The sequence below is a fragment of the Euprymna scolopes genome, chromosome 32, assembly GCF_053919585.1.
Source record: "Euprymna scolopes isolate OS-2025 chromosome 32, ASM5391958v1, whole genome shotgun sequence".
In the NCBI taxonomy this organism is placed as follows: domain Eukaryota; kingdom Metazoa; phylum Mollusca; class Cephalopoda; order Sepiida; family Sepiolidae; genus Euprymna; species Euprymna scolopes.
This window is the reverse complement of record NC_136513.1, coordinates 73,977,013-73,993,571: the sequence shown is the minus strand read 5'-3', so window position 1 is coordinate 73,993,571 and position 16,559 is coordinate 73,977,013. Positions and strand designations below refer to the sequence as shown.

The window sequence follows — 16,559 nt, the reverse complement described above, 5'->3', positions numbered from 1 at the left end:
TGTTAAGGCCAAAAACTGCACCGTCTGTTTATTTTCACCAGGATCTGACGTTCCCTGGGGACTTTTGGGGCTAAATGGCGGGGGTGGGGAGCAAATGCTGAACTTAGTCATTTTTTATGCCTCGTTCATTGTGCACTAACGGGAGACCATGCATGCTTTACTTGTTTTATTTATGTTTATTGCTATCCTTAATGAATTGGATTAATTTATTTTTTATTTCAGATTGAACATATTACTGAAAAATCCAAGGAGGGAAGATTGTTGGCGTCCGTATGGCATGTGCTACTGTGGAAAAGTGGCTGAGATAGTGGTCTTATCGAGAGAAACTGCCTTAAAAATGATGACAGCATGTGAAAAATAGAGGAAAATATCACTCTCTAAAAATTCTGGAAGAAAATCGGAACTGCCTGAAAGAGATATGTGGTCGAAAATGCTACCAAAAGCAAGATAAGTTACTTTCCTGTGATTAAACGTCTTAAAAATTGGTACAAACCTGTTATTGTGTAGCCTGTAGGGACACGTGCAGACAAAAGAATGAATGTCTTTTCTCTTTATATGCTTGCGATATTGTTAAGTAGTATGTAAATGAGATGCTTCCAGTTCGAAATAAAAAGCCTGATTTTTAAGAAATTGGATTGCTTTTGGATTTTGATTGTTGTCAGCAGTGCGTCGTGTTTTAGAGTTGAGAATTTTTACAGCAAAGTAGATTTTTGGAATTGAGTTTTTTGAAAACAGAAGATCGTGTTCTGGAATTGAGAGTTTGGATAATAGATCGTTGAATTTTGGAGTTGCAAGTTTTTGGCAACAGTGTATTGAATTTTGAGTAATGAATTTTGACATTTTGAGTAATTAATTTTGACTTAAGTGTGCTGCTTTTAACTCCAGAAATTGTTACTTGCAAACGCAGCATAGTTAACAATCTAAGTGTAGAACAGTTAAAGCGTGATTGTTTTAACTACAATATTGTACAACCTTTATAAACAACCATTGCACACAAAATTACAGCAGTGCTTAAACAAATTTTGTATAAAAAAAACTGTTCTCCGAGAGCGTTACAAATCTGGATTTAGTGAGAGGCCGGTTATCAAAAACCACTACTTGCGAACACAAATATTGAAATACGTTTAGAATGGTGTAGAAATACCAGAAATTAATCCCATAACAGTGATAGAATATGATGTTCTTCGATGAATCATCATTTATTCTATCCGCATCCTCTGTTTGTATATGTTTGGAGACAGCCTAAAGGAGTATTAAATTTAGCCTGCTTTCTTCAAACTGCTTTTTTTACATGGAGGTCACTACTTACCAAGGCCGGTAAGCCACTCGAGGATAAGGGTTATTGCGTGTACAGTAATCAATGGGAGAGTATCGTAGTAATCGTTAGTATTAGAGATTTGATAAAGTGTCTACTTAAGGGGGCGGTTCATCAGGAATTTGTTTACGTTGGACTTGAAGACATCCAAGTTGTAGTCAGGTGGGAAACAGGCTAACAGAAGAGAGTTTCATAGGCGTGCACTTCTAAAAAAGAAGCTTTGTTCATGGAATCTACTTTTTGATTTAGGCACAGATAAAGAATGGGGAAAATTACTGACAGTGGTTTTAGCTAGACTGGTGTTTATCTTGAAAGATTGGCGAGAGGAGACCAGAGATTAGAGCTCGGATGAGCACTTGCCATGGAAATAACGATAAAACAAAGACAGGCTCGCAATGTCTCTTCTGTGGGAGAGAGGTTGCAGGGAAGAGAAAAAGGCATCCCCCACTAAGCCACGAAATCCATTTTGTACTCTGTCAAGGCAGGATAGGCTGTTTATAGCAGCTCCAGCCCAGATGTGGCAGCAGTACTCCATCTTTGGACGTACTTGGCTTTTATACAGATAGAAAATTGCATCAGTAGTGAGATATCTTCTGGAGCGGTAAAAGCATCCCACCATTTTCACAGCGACCTGGACAACAGACTTGATGTACATGTTCCATTTCAGATCAGGAGTAAAGGTCAAACCCAGGAGCTTGTCAAAATATGGGGCCTCCCCAAGACGAGAGCCATCCATTTCAATTAATGCCAGATGGGGAGCAGAGCGTTGATGATGTAAAGATAGGAGCTTGGTTTTGGATGCATTAAAAGTAACCAGCCACCTCTTCCTCCACTGTACCACGCGCTCAAGATCAGAGGAGAGAGAGAACTTTGTCACTTACGGCCTTTGATGTGTTGGCATAGATGGTCGTGTCATCAGCATAGATGTCAACGAATGATTTAAGTATGTGTTTTGAGAGATCATTGATGTAGACTAGGAAGAGAGTTAGGCCCAGGATGGACTCCTGAGGGACTCCAGCATTAATACTGTGGGCTTCTGATTTCTGCCCATCAACCACTACTCATATGAGCCTATCAGAGAGAAATGATTTAATGATTGAGAAAACATTTCCAGTTATACCGTAGCTGGAAATCTTGTGAAGTAGGCCCTTATGCCATACCTTATCGAAGGCCTTTGATATGTCAAGAGCAATTAAAGCTGGAATTTGATTGATAATCATTTGAACGGTTATATCTTGAGATTCCGCCAGTTTTTTACCTGTACGGAAGCCTCAATAACAAAAATTACTTGAAAATTTTGGGCTATCACGTTCATCTTATTGTCAGAGAAGTGTTTCCAGACTGAAATGTCATCTTTTAGGATGATACTGCTTCCCTTCACACAACAAACTTTTACGAAAAACACCCGTCTAGCTGAAACCACTGTCAATGATTTCCCCAACTTTTATCTGTGCCTAAACCTAAACATAGATTCTATGAACAAACTTTTTTCTTAGAACTGCACACCTGTGGAATTGCCTTCCGTTTTTCTGTTTTCCAGCTGACTACAGTTTGGTTGTCTTCAAGTTCAACGTAAAAAATTCTTAATGAAGCGTCCCCTTAAATAATTCAATTCACCAAATTTCAATTTCTAACGATTACTACGAAATTATCCTATTGGCTACTGTACACTCAATAATCCTTATACTCAAGTGGCCTCCAGGCCTTGATAAGTGGTGACCCCCATGTAAAAAAACAAAAAAACAAAAACAAAAGTCACGAAGAACATTCAAGTGAAGTATAACAAACAATCTACCACCACAGAACTAGAGGTACCTGTGGAAATTCCACGGCGGACTCTTTCATGTGTAATATGTAATATGTTGGCATTCTGTGGATGTTCGGTGTAAATGGAGACGCCCTGATATTATTGTAGGTCTTTTGTTAAGTATTTATCTAAACTAGCAGGGACAGTTACTTGGAAGAAAACAGTTGTAAGCGTGACACGTCAAATAACACGCACGCTGTCGTATTAATATATAAATGTGATGTATTTCAGAAAAACAACCGATAAAGTGATATCTCACTCCCTCATTATAGAATGAACTAAAGTTGAGTTTAATCGAAGAACAGCATAACATGTTTTTTTTTTAGAAACAATTGAAGCGTTGTATGAATGGATTCTACGTCGGATGCAACCAGTTATTAATGCAAAAGTGGGTTCTACATCGTACTAAAATAAATCTATTTAAAATCTCAGGCTGTTTTCATTATTTTGTCCAACCGCTGTAAACTCAAATATTTATTCAATAAATAACCAGAAATAATAATTAATAGTTAATTAATAAAATATGCTTTTGTAAAATCAACACGCAAAAAAGAAAAAGTTCCATCAAATGCCCTGCGTTCTTGGAAGGACAAAGACAAGCTAGTTCAACTCGCAATCGATATAAACTTACCTCCATATACCATCTCGATGTCATCACTTTTAATATCGGAATCCCTTTTGCTACTTCGACTGCTGGCCGAACCTCTGCGGTCGGTGTCCGAAGCCAATGACGTCCGACGACTGTAGTAACTGCTTGCTGAACCGCGACGATCTGTGTCAGAAGCAAGAGACGTCCGACGACTGCAGTAACTGCTCCCTGAGCCTCTCCGATCACTGTCTGAGGCGAATGACGTTCTGCGACTACTGTTATTGCTACTCAAAGAGATTCTCCGGTCCGCCTCGGAGGCGCAGGACGTTCGTCGACTACCATAGTCCACGAAGATCTGTGGAACAACAAACGGTGCTTGCGCTTTTGAGCTCCGGCGAATGGCAGGTGCCGCCACCAGTTGGATTTTATCTTCTTTTTTTTCTTTGTGACATTTAGCTGAAAAATAGACAAAAATGTTTAGACGTTTTTTTAAGTTTAGATTTTAAAAGTCGTCAATTTTTATTTAATAAGATTGGTTTAAATTTGAAAAAAAAAATTACCTCAAAAGTTAAGCATTATAGTTGCACAAAGTTTGTTATGTACGTACGTTAAAAAGGCTGTACATAAAAAATCACGCAGAATTGTTTTAAACGTTAAAATTAAATCATACCCTTTGAAATTTCCGAATCCATTCTTAAGATGGGAAGGGAGAACGTTGTTGACTCTTAAAGATTGAGCGATGTCACTTAGGTATTGGCCTTAATGAAAACAAAAAGTGACAGATGAGCGAATTCAATAATTAAATTAATTTTTTGCAATAAAAATAAGAATTTGCCCAATTTTTGGTGGACTATATATTTAACTTAATACGTAAATACATAAAAAAAGTTTGTGCTTTTTTGTTTATTTTCTTGGACCAACAGTTTTACATATCGAGGTGAAACTAGATAAGCGCCATGTGACCTTTAGGTATAAATACACATGATTTTGTTATGTTGATTAATCGGAGTATTATTCTCATCTTGAGTGTTATATGTTGCATTTAGACGCCTCTACTTACAAAATCACAGAAAAAGAAAACATGATATATGCTCATCCCAAAAGAGATAACTTCACAATAACAAAAAAACTCTTTTTTTCTTAGAGTTATCCCCCTTACATCGTGTTTTAAAAAATACGCATGGGTATCGATCCTCTGTTTCGTAAAACACCTTCTTTTCACTAATATTAACAATTAGTATAGATATCCCGAAAAACTTTTAACAAATATCTTAGTGACCTATGATAATTAAACCTTCTTTATGATCTACGGACCCACCCTCAAACCAACTGTTCGAATTCTTGTAATGCAGAGCCAACTCACTTTTTCCTTAGTAGGAAAAGACGCATGCTCTCAACACCCGAAGAAGGTCGCAGGTTGCAGCGACCGAAAAGTTGTGCTAATAACACGTAGGCTGAGAATAATAGTCCAATTAATCAACATAACACAAGCATTCACATCTCATCTAAAAATTCAGAATTACAATAAATAAAAATGGTTTAACAGCCAAAGAAATATGAGGATTAAATTCCAACAGTAATTCCAGTATATCCAAAGATATGTTCATTTCCACATGCGCGTTCTTATTTAACAACGTTTTCAATCAAACTTGGTTACTAGTAAATCTTGTATGATGTTAAAAACCTCAAAACAATGAATGCAGTCACTTCAAAATACCTTCAATATGTATTTTTAAAAATCATATTAATGTTTCGTTCGCATATATAAATCGTCCTCATCATAGTTGAGCTCAGATTATTTGACTTTACAATTGCTTAGATAAATCCAAATATAATTCCTAAACCCCGCCTGCTCAACTCATCTGTCTCTGATATTTTCCTCTTCATGCTAAAAAATTAACAATATTCATTATAAATTACAATAATTATATCAAACAAATCCGAAAACACACTGTTATTTAGCGAAAATTGATCACTCATTCTCAAATAACAATTCAACACAAAATCTATCGAGATAAGTTCATCTATCTTCAAAACTGATCAGAGTATAACGTCTAAAATTCGCCGGCTGAACTTGTTTTCTGCGTATGATATATTGATCTTTCTTGTAGACGAGCTTTGAACAATATCTTTTTTTTCTTCTCTATATATAAAATGAACTCATTTTTCCCCTCTGATTTTGATCTTAATAGGATTAAACATCAAGAAATTTCATGCAAATATAATATGCACAAACAGCAGCACAATATCTGAGGTGTGTTATAGGCATATTACCGTTCCACTTCATCGTTAATCGTAGATTCCTATATTTTCTCTGTTGAGAGTTCACTGCCAAAATCGGTTAAAATCAATGGAAGTCGTAAAATCTTTTCTCTCAAATAAATTCCCCCTTCCCCTGCCACCCATTTACACCGTTGCGTGATCGTTCACAAGGGAGAGTTACGAACGAACATCGGTTTCGGTTTTCTGTACTTCGTAGTTGCTTTAAAAAACTGGATTGGAATTTCACCGTGCCTTTCCGTTCGATGCTTCATATTAGGTGACACGCATAACGCTCACTTTTACGTTGCTTAATTACCATTTATTTCCCAACATTTATACACACACAAAAAAAAAAAACAAGAATTCTTTCCATTTTTTTTTTTAAATAAACATATAATACATAATTTCCGTTTTATTTCGTTTTGTTTGATGTTTATTTTTCTATTTTGGTTTTTCCGATTTTTTAAAAAAAAGTTTAACATCGTATTTTTATTGAAACAAAGTTTTTTACTTCGCTTATTCTTTACTTTACCCCCACCCCTTTACACAGACACACATACAAACACCCGACAAACGCCGGGTACCGCAGCTAGTTTATTAGAGATTACAAAAATACTTCTAGCACATTCGTGGAGAATCTTATTCATGAATACACATTGTTATAGAGTGAGGATTACCTATTCGCTCGGAAATAACAATAATACGCCCATTCTGTCCTATTTGATAGAAGATGAAAACTGATCTGACCTGTTTTTAATGATATCTTCATCTCCCTTGTCCTATAAAATCTAACAGTATTCGTTATATATGCCACGTTTCCTCCAACAAGTAATAACACAATCAAGCACTATTAACATTACTTGAAGGTTGGAGCCGACTGGAGACAATTTATCCCCAGGAAACATTCACATAATATTAATTATCTCTATGTCAGATCCAGCTATTTTGTTTACGACGTACTCATTGACAATCCTCAGCTAACCTCAAATTTACATAATATTAATTATCTCTATGTCAGATCCAGCTATTTTGTTTACGACGTACTCATTGACAATCCTCAGCTAACCTCAAATTCACATAATATTAATTATCTCTATGTCAGATCCAGCTATTTTGTTTACGACGTACTCATTGACAATCCTCAGCTAACCTCAAATTTACATAATATTAATTATCTCTATGTCAGATCCAGCTATTTTGTTTACGACGTACTCATTGACAATCCTCAGCTAACCTCAAATTCACATAATATTAATTATCTCTGTGTCAGATCCAGCTATTTTGTTTACGACGTACTCATTGACAATTCTCAGCTAACCTCAAATTCACATAATATTAATTATCTCTATGTCAGATCCAGCTATTTTGTTTACGACGTACTCATTGACAATTCTCAGCTAACCTCAAATTCACATAATATTAATTATCTCTATGTCAGATCCAGCTATTTTGTTTACGACGTACTCATTGACAATCCTCAGCTAACCTCAAATTCAAATAATATTAATTATCTCTATGTCAGATCCAGCTATTTTGTTTACGACGTACTCATTGACAATTCTCAGCTAACCTCAAATTCACATAATATTAATTATCTCTATGTCAGATCCAGCTATTTTGTTTACGACGTACTCATTGACAATCCTCAGCTAACCTCAAATTCACATAATATTAATTATCTCTATGTCAGATCCAGCTATTTTGTCTACGACGTACTCATTGACAATCCTCAGCTAACCTCAAATTCTCTAAATTAAAATTTTTATGCAGTGGGTTTTTGGATATGATCACGGAATACTGTCTGTGTTATGTTGTGGCGGGCAGTGCCAAGGGCCAGAACGATTATTATGATTAATTGTTAAATTATTTAGGTTAAAAAGATATTCAGAAAAATGTTTTAAAAGAAAGGAATATTAGTTAAAATACTTTTATTAAATATTTAACTGGAGAATTTTGGTTCAAGGAAAATATTATGAATAGAGGAAAAGCATAAACAAAGTTAGTTTGGAATTTTGTTAAGTAAACAACGATGTGGCGTATGTGACAAACAAGATTGTCCACTCTTACGCCTGGGAATCAGAATTAGAAGTTAGTCTGTGATAGGAAGCCGAGGAGACGAGTTTTAGTTATCTAGTCCCTGCATTAGAGCGAAAGGAGTTGTCTCGGTGGTTCGATTGAAGCATCTATGGACCAACTAATGGAAAAATGTTAGCAAGATTAAGAGCTGCAAACTTCAAGGCGTGGAACATTTGAAAATAATTTTCTGGAAATGATAACTCAGCGTTTTAGGTATTCCTTTCGCAAGAGGATGCTTTCATTTCAGATGCCTGCTGTCAGACAAGACAATAAATAAGGAATGTGCCCATGTCGGGTGTCAAGCAGACAAGAGTGTTATTTGTCATTGTTAAAAACTGTCCGTTTTATTTTCCCGTTCGTTATTGTCGTGAATATGTGAAAACATCCTCCCACATACAGAAAGACTATTAAATATAAGCGTAACAGGTCGATACCTACAGATATCTCATATACAAAGAAAAGTAACTGTCCTTCATATTCTAACCGCTAGACGATACACGAGCATCGGTCACATAAACACGTATGCCTTACATACATTAGGCATACATAGACACAGCTATATATAAACACGAAAATACAGTATTTGTTCGATTTGGTAATAGAATAAAATGTTTATTGACCGAAATTAAAGAATATCCAGAAAAGAAACTCTCTGCTGGGTCTAAGTATTTGGCAAAGTCAGTCTGAAGCACTGGTAATATATACTACTACTACTACTACTACTACTACTACTACTACTACTGCAGCAGCAGCAATAACAACAACAACAACAACAACAACAACAACAACAACAACAACGGAGAGATAACAGTAGCTAAGTGGTTGACGTAACGGGCTGACAACCTGGGTCTTCCGAGTTCGGATCCAGTTTGTCCTACAGAAATATTCTCACTAAAGGATATTTACAACCTTTACATGGTCTCTCCCGTAAATACTAGATGCCTTTTTTAAAAGAATTCTAACTAAAAATATATCGGAGAAACGAATGCCAGCTGTATGAATGGTGCTCAATAGCAACAGCAATAACAACAACACCCGATAATCGATTCAGCTAACGTAAGAATTTTTACTAAATCTCTTTTGCTGAGCTGAATAAAGTTTCTAAAACAACAAAATAGTTATGAGGAACGTGCAAGTGTAAATTGATATAAAAAATGAAATGTCGAGCTTGGAATCTCACTCTAACCTCACAGGTTCAGAAAGCCGCCTTGTTAAATTATCAAATTCTCACTATTCACCACTATCATTACCAATCATCACGGTGTTATCTTCATGTGCACCTAAGATTCATTAAATCCTTATCCTCGAGTGGCCTTTGTGTTTAGATAAGCGGTGACACTCTAGTAAAAGAAAAAGAAGCTTATACGTAAAAATCTCAAAGGTCTACTTAGTAACATGTCATTTAGTTATGTAGCATTCCGTTTTTGAGATTGTTGCTAATTTCCCATCAAAATGTAACGTTACACACGCTTACATACGTGGTAACATGTAAGAACCCAACACGTTATAGAGTCCGTCGCAAAGGAGACAAAGACAAGGAATAAGAAATAAATTCAAGTCACTGTTCTGGTTCAAACGACAGACATTTACTTCCACCTCTTCAACGTAATCGTGATCCTGAATGTCAACGGTCTGTGCGCACGTTCTTCTTTTTATAATCTTCTGTTTTCCTTATCGTGACGTCACTTCGCACACGGTCGGTCAATTGCATACAGCTATCATACGCTCGTCAGCGCTCTGCTACAAAAGCAAACTTGGTCAATGGTAAATAGGGTATGATGTCAAAACTCTTGAAACAAGCGACACAACTGGCTAATCTCTGAGGGCTATCTTCGAAGCACCTTCAATATTTTAAAATTAAATCCACGATTTCCAGCTAACATTATTGTACATCATATTTTGATCGTTTACTTGGAAATTCATGAATAGATTGACAGTATGAGAGGGTTTGTCCGTCGAAACGACGAAAACCATCTGATAATCCTACGGATGACGGATGACATACGCTGTAAGTTTGTTTAAAGTGAGGCTGGTTTGCGCAGAACTAGCCTCAATCTCTCGTCCTAATCAGCGATCAAGCGGTAGGACAGTGTCGAGACAGCAGGAGGCTAGGTGGGTTGCAATGACTGCTGGAAGTTTCGATATATTCATACATACAGCGTCTCGTATTTCCAAACGGTTACCCATCTGTTATTGGCCAGGACAAACACTGCTATACTTGAATGAAAATCGGTGGATCATAATAATTATGCAATAGATTGGTTATAGAATAAGGATGAATTATATTAAACGATTGAAAATCTCGACATACTTCTAACATAATATCTAACTCAGAAAACAGCAATTATTTCTCTTTGGACAGAAACATCGTTCATGGAAGATGAGGAGTTAAGGACGAAATAAAGAAGCGAAGCAATTGTTACGAGAATGCCGAAAGTAAAACCAAAGTCCACACTCTATTCTTCATGAAACATATTTAAGAGTACTACATTTGTATTTGCTTAGGCACTTTTATAAACCACGAATCAGAAACTCTTGCTTTGCAATATTCAAAAGACCATCTTTGCAAAAGACAAAAAGAAAAAAAATACTATAAATCGTCGTTTTGGGAGAGGAAAAAAAAAGAAAGGAAAGATCAATAAAAAAGCTGCGATATCGAAGCCGATGGAATTAAGCTGACAGTGTTCAGCATATCGATCAATCGAAATCGATAATCACGATTTATACGCAAACCGGGGGTAAATGGTTGCTGGCGTGTGATTTTCCGTTCCACTTATCGCAAAGTATAAATCAACCACATACGGTTCGAGGCGATAATATTCTAAAAGGCAACGTTGTATTCATTGGATTATATCCATTTTATCTCAAACCTTTTTGCGTAAAACGTGCCACTTTTCTCCTGAAGAGACATGTAAAGATCCAGCCGTAAAAAATTCATAATCAAGATTCTAAAGTTTGTTTGAAACTATATCGATTATGATACTCAATTGGAACCCCGTTAAGAAAAAACACTCCTGTTTTGATCACCGATTACTGTAAGCCCACGTGGTCCCCTACTCGTCCTATTACCCACCCCCAACGTTGTTTTTCGTGGTCTTCTTCTCTTCAGTCTTCTCTTCTGATTGTGTAATCGTCTCTCACATTGACAGCCGTCGAAGGGTGCGCACGGGTTCACAAGATAAAACGATTCAAAGGAAAACACAGAAAACACATTCTGTGGATGTCAGTTGGGCTCTAGGGAGGGGCGTGTGTGACACCATCGCCCCTCTTTTTGTTTAGGTCCACAGTTTAGTTTTCTATCGAGGCTATGACAACCAGTCTATTGATAAATTCCTCTCGATCTCCCAAAAGCTTCCCCAATTTGGTCTAAACCGAAACCTGCTTTCGCAAGTGTCCTCAAATGTAACTGTCGTCAACCGTCACCGACCAAAGATCCACTCGCCCACCTGCCGACCCCAACGTTATTTTTATGGTCTTCTTCTCTTCAGCTTTCCCTTCTGGTTGTGTTATCGTCTCTAACATTGGCAGCCGTCGAGGGGTGCACACGGGTTAAAACGATTCAAAAGAAAGCATAGAAAACACATTCTGTGGATGTCAGTTGGGCTCAGGGATGGGAGTGCGTTACACGATCGCTACTTTATATGCTTAGGTCCAGATTTTAGTTTTCTATCGAGGCTATGGTCATCAGTCAGTTGATGAATTCATCTGGATCTCCCAAAAGCTTCCCTAATCTGGTCCAAGCCGAAACCTGCGTTCAACTGAGTCAAACTCGCAACTGTCCTCAACTGTTACTGTCGTCAACCGTCATCGACCCAAGATCATCCTCAACTGTTACTGTCGTCAACTGTCATCGACCCAAGATCATCCTCAACTGTTACTGTCGTCAACTGTCATCGACCCAAGATCATCCTCAACTGTTACTGTCGTCAACCGTCATCGACCCAAGATCATCCTCAACTGTTACTGTCGTCAACCGTCATCGACCCAAGATCATCCTCAACTGTTACTGTCGTCAATCGTCATCGACCCAATATCATCCTCAACTGTTACTGTCGTCAACTGTCATCGACCCAAGATCATCCTCAACTGTAATGAAGTTAAACTGCCGCAAAACTCAATCAATTCGAAAACTGCCTATAAACCAACTCTAAATATATCTACCTTTATGTCCGGTCTTTTGTTCGCTACACATTGATTAACCGTATTATTATTCAGCTTTTTTGTGCATCTTTTTTATAAGTATTGTTTTTGTTTCACATCACGTGATGAGTTATGACTCTGCCTTTGATATGTCTTATAATTTTGAAAATTCATTGGTTAATTTAAACAGATAATTAGCGGTTTGATAGTAATTATTGCAATATTTTTTATATAATAACGGGGTATGATTGATGAAAGTTAGAAGGTTCTATTTACAGACACTGGCGATAGGAACTACTCAAGTAAATAGCCATATTCTGCTAGCAACCAACAAAAAATCGGAATAAAAAACTGGATCTGTTATAATTCCAACACATAATTTTTCATGTCCATTGTTTTTAATCTGCAAGTTCTAGATTTTACAGATTTTCTGCCCACCGGAAACTCTCTTAAAATTAAACATGGCTTTCAATTCAAAAGTAATCTACAAGGTTAGAGAGCATGCATACATATCTCTCCTTTAATATTGCGAAGTAGCTTAAAATACAACCGCTGTTATTCAACTCTAAAACTCTCTCTCTCAGAAGTCGCGTAATGACTGAGAAATTTGATTCTTGACACTGAGTTAGGATTAAAATATATCAAGCATTACTCTCTATCGCATAGATGGAAATATTGAATTGGATTTAAATATATCAAGTATTACTCTATAGCCTATAGATGAAACGAGAAACAAACAGAAATAAACTTTCCGATTTCTAAGACGGTCTTAAAAACAGTCACTCTGACTATTTTTCTCAGATGTAAGCAAAAACTAATAACTCTGCTTTCTGCTTCCGAGATCGATATTTAAATTATTTCAGAGAAAGACACATGACTAGAAACGTTTCCCGACTCTAGAGTCAGTATTAAAAATGTCGATTTTGACTCGAGACTGACTTTCACGTATACGTAGGAAAACAATCGGAAGAATTTGCTTTCTGTTTCCAGAGTGTACTTTCAAAAAAACAATTCCGACTTCAGGCTATGACTATCAGTCTCAGATAAAACAAAAACAGTTTTTCGACCACAGAATCACTTAAAAAAATATCGACTCTGACTCCAGACTCCTATTTCTTAATCCTTACTTCTCGTTACTGCAAGAAGCTCTGCATAATGTTTTGAGATGAGGAGTTATTATCAATATTAGTTGAAGCGACATAATTTTGTGATTATTAAAAATAGAAACCCGGTAAATGTCACCATTTCTGTATAACGCTCAACTACTTGGATAAGCTTCAATCGTATTTATGCCCTTGATGAAAAGTTGCAAACAAACTCAAATCGACTTTAGTTATTTCCTGGCAGAATTCCGTCCGTTTCAGTCAGCAGACGAAATGGCGGGAACAGTGTCTGAAAGGAATGAATCAAAACAAAAATGAAGTGAAACGTGGGCGACGAAAAGTTTTATAAATTTCAATTGAAAAGCATCTTTTTCTTTGCTGTTGTTCAAGTTTAAAATAACGATATAAATCTTGATTACGCATTACTTTTTAAGCATCTTCAGTTATTATATTGTTATTATAGTTTCTTAACTTTGAGAGAATTCGCGTTTCTTTCGCCCAAGTCTATTTAAGAAGAATCACTTAACGATTTCGCGTTTATTTTTATACCAGCAGGACCCGTTAACCGGCATTGCTCGGTGGAAGTCTGCCCCCTCGCAAAAAATTAAACTACGATTTTTGTTGGTGGCCACTACCGTTAGTAAACAACTGCGGACACTTGCTGCCGTGGCCGAAATGAAATAATCTGGCTTTCGCTGGCGATTATTGATGGTTTGGGGCGATAACATGCAGGTATTGTCTGAATTTTTCTAAAGCAATCAAGGGAATGCGTAAACCAGTATGAATTAATAAAATTACGAAAAATGGTCCATTAGAATCACAATGGGAAGTAAAACAGGTTTTAGAAAAGGGATTCACTGTATATGAACTGTTTAGAGTGATCGAAATTAGTGGTAGCAATCATAGCTGTTTCCGTTTGTTGTTCAAGTTTTCCTCTTCTTTTCGACTCTTCCACCAATAGTATTAAATTAAATTCCGGTTTTCTGTCGCCTTTTTTAATGTGTAAAACAAAATAATTACGACTGTTTTCACTTCACTTCTTTGAATATTGTCATGGTAAGAATGGAGTTGGAATAGACATCCAAAATTCACAATGTTAAGAATGCTTTTCAGAATAGACACCATCAACCTCCCTATCTTCAGAACGGCGTTCGGAATAGACACACTCAGATCCTCATGTAAAGAACGGCTTTCGGAGTAGACAACAATTCTTTTTTTTTTGGCGGGGAATAATTCCTCCAAATTTAACAGTGATAATCCTTGTAAGCATACCCACCTGCAAATATTAAAAAAATGGGGGATGGCAGTGTCGATAAGAGAGAAGTAGATTTGTTTATCGTGCGTACGTACAAATCTGGCAGCCAGTGAATTACAGTGCCTAATACAAGTCTTTATATCTATATACGCACTTGTCTCCGATAATTTTGAATGAGATTTTCTTAATTAGCATAGTGAAAAACCTATTCAATCCTCATTCTAAAGAAAATTGTGGAGGTGGATCTAATGTATAGCCCCCCCTAAAAAGTTAATGTGTGCGCAATATCGAGAATCAGTCCAGAATCTATTATGATCGTTGCCAATTTAAAAATAAATTTTTCGAGAATATCATCTACTGAATTCGTGCTAATTATATTGTTTGAATTTAATATTTTCTTAAATATATTTTCATTATAAGGGGTGAAAAATAAACAAAATATAGTTAACTATAAAAATAGATTAACATTTTTAAAATGTGAATATTACACATATGTTAAAAAAACATTAAATTCAAACAACATAATAAGTCCAGTAGATGATATTGCCGAAACATTTATTTTTAAATCTACAAAGATCGTAATAGATTGCGCAGAGTTAAATAAAGTATATTTTGATAAAGTACATTAAAAAAAAAACGTAACGATGTTTGAAAAATTATAATTACTGGAAAAAAATGTACAGAGCGAGCGAACGAGCGAGCGAGCGAGCGAGTGAAAGAGAGAGGTAATAAATATTCAGCATCGCCGTGAAATCTTTCTTTTTCATCAGCATAAAAATGTAAAAAGCGAGCGAGAAAGAGAGGGAGAGAGAAAGAGGGAGAAGAGGGAGAGCCAGCAAGAGAGTGAGAGAGAGTTGGGATTAATATATACAGAGAGAGATAGGGACAGAGAGAGAACGAGAGAGAGAGTGAGAAAGAGAAAGAAAATAGAAAATGACGCCGTAAAATCTAAGAAAATGCAATTTACTCAGAGGGCAAAAGTAGGTATCATTGCGACGCCATATTTGAATGGTACATTAGCGTTTGTTTAGCATGCGAATACCGTTAATCCAGAATATATGGATTGGTCAGAGCTCAGCTAATCAGAAAGAGCGGAATTATTCTGGGAAGACATTATTATTTTTGAATCGGAAAAGGAAAGATTATGTTATATCTATGTTAGGAAGGGTGAAACCACATATCTGTCAAAAGCGCAGAATTTCTCCCGGTAATAATGGGACGGTAGGAGGACTTGATATTTAGAGAGGAAAATAGGAATTATTTCCTCTAAATATGATTGCGATTGTAATTGTGTTGCTCCTAGGATAAAACGTAGCATTTTATTATAACGATTAAATGTATCTAAAATGACGTTCTAAAGTTATATAAGATAGTGGTTAATAGTCTAGACATAATAAATTTTTATTTAGCATTTGTTGTTGTAAACCTATGGTATTTTGATCCAGATGGGAATTTCTGCTATCAAAATATGTTATAAAATATATAACAAATATCCTCATTGGTTGTCTCTCATGTAAACAAGCGAGGAGGATCTTTGTTATTTCCGCCGAAATGAGAAATATTTTCAAATTTTCACCGTTACGGAATTCGCGTTTCTTTTGCTCGAGTCTTTTTAAGAATAATTATTAAGAATTTCGCTTTTCGAAAACAACGGAGATCCTCATCGTAGTTATAGTTGTATAACTCAGGGAGTATCTTCTTGTTATTTGACAAAGGATAGTATGAGATGTGTTCTGTTTCCAGGTAGTATACTTACAAACAATACATTCTCCCTTATGAGAGCGGAGACTCGGGTATTACCTCTTTTACTTGGAAGATGTAGTGTAGGATTTGTTAAGTTTCAATTACACCATCCGTCCAGGCTTTATCATCTCCGTATTGGAGGTGTGAAGTGAATCATCCCAAGCTTTACCTATTTTGATTTTGATGAGAGTTCATAGTGTAGTATATTTTTATTCATCATCATATATTCCATCCATGCATTATCTCCTCATTTTAGAGAAAACAGTATA

At 36.2% G+C, this 16,559-nt stretch overlaps 1 protein-coding gene across 1 annotated transcript in view; it reads right to left on the bottom strand.

Annotated features, from left to right (window-relative positions):
• Positions 1–16,559, bottom strand: part of LOC145256437 (synaptotagmin-7-like) — a 379,359-nt gene that overhangs the window by 120,435 nt on the left and 242,365 nt on the right. Inside the window, exon 3 of the mRNA XM_080115342.1 lies at positions 3,754–4,167. Coding sequence (XP_079971468.1) covers positions 3,754–4,167 — 414 coding nt within the window. The remainder of the gene's footprint in view (positions 1–3,753; positions 4,168–16,559) is intronic.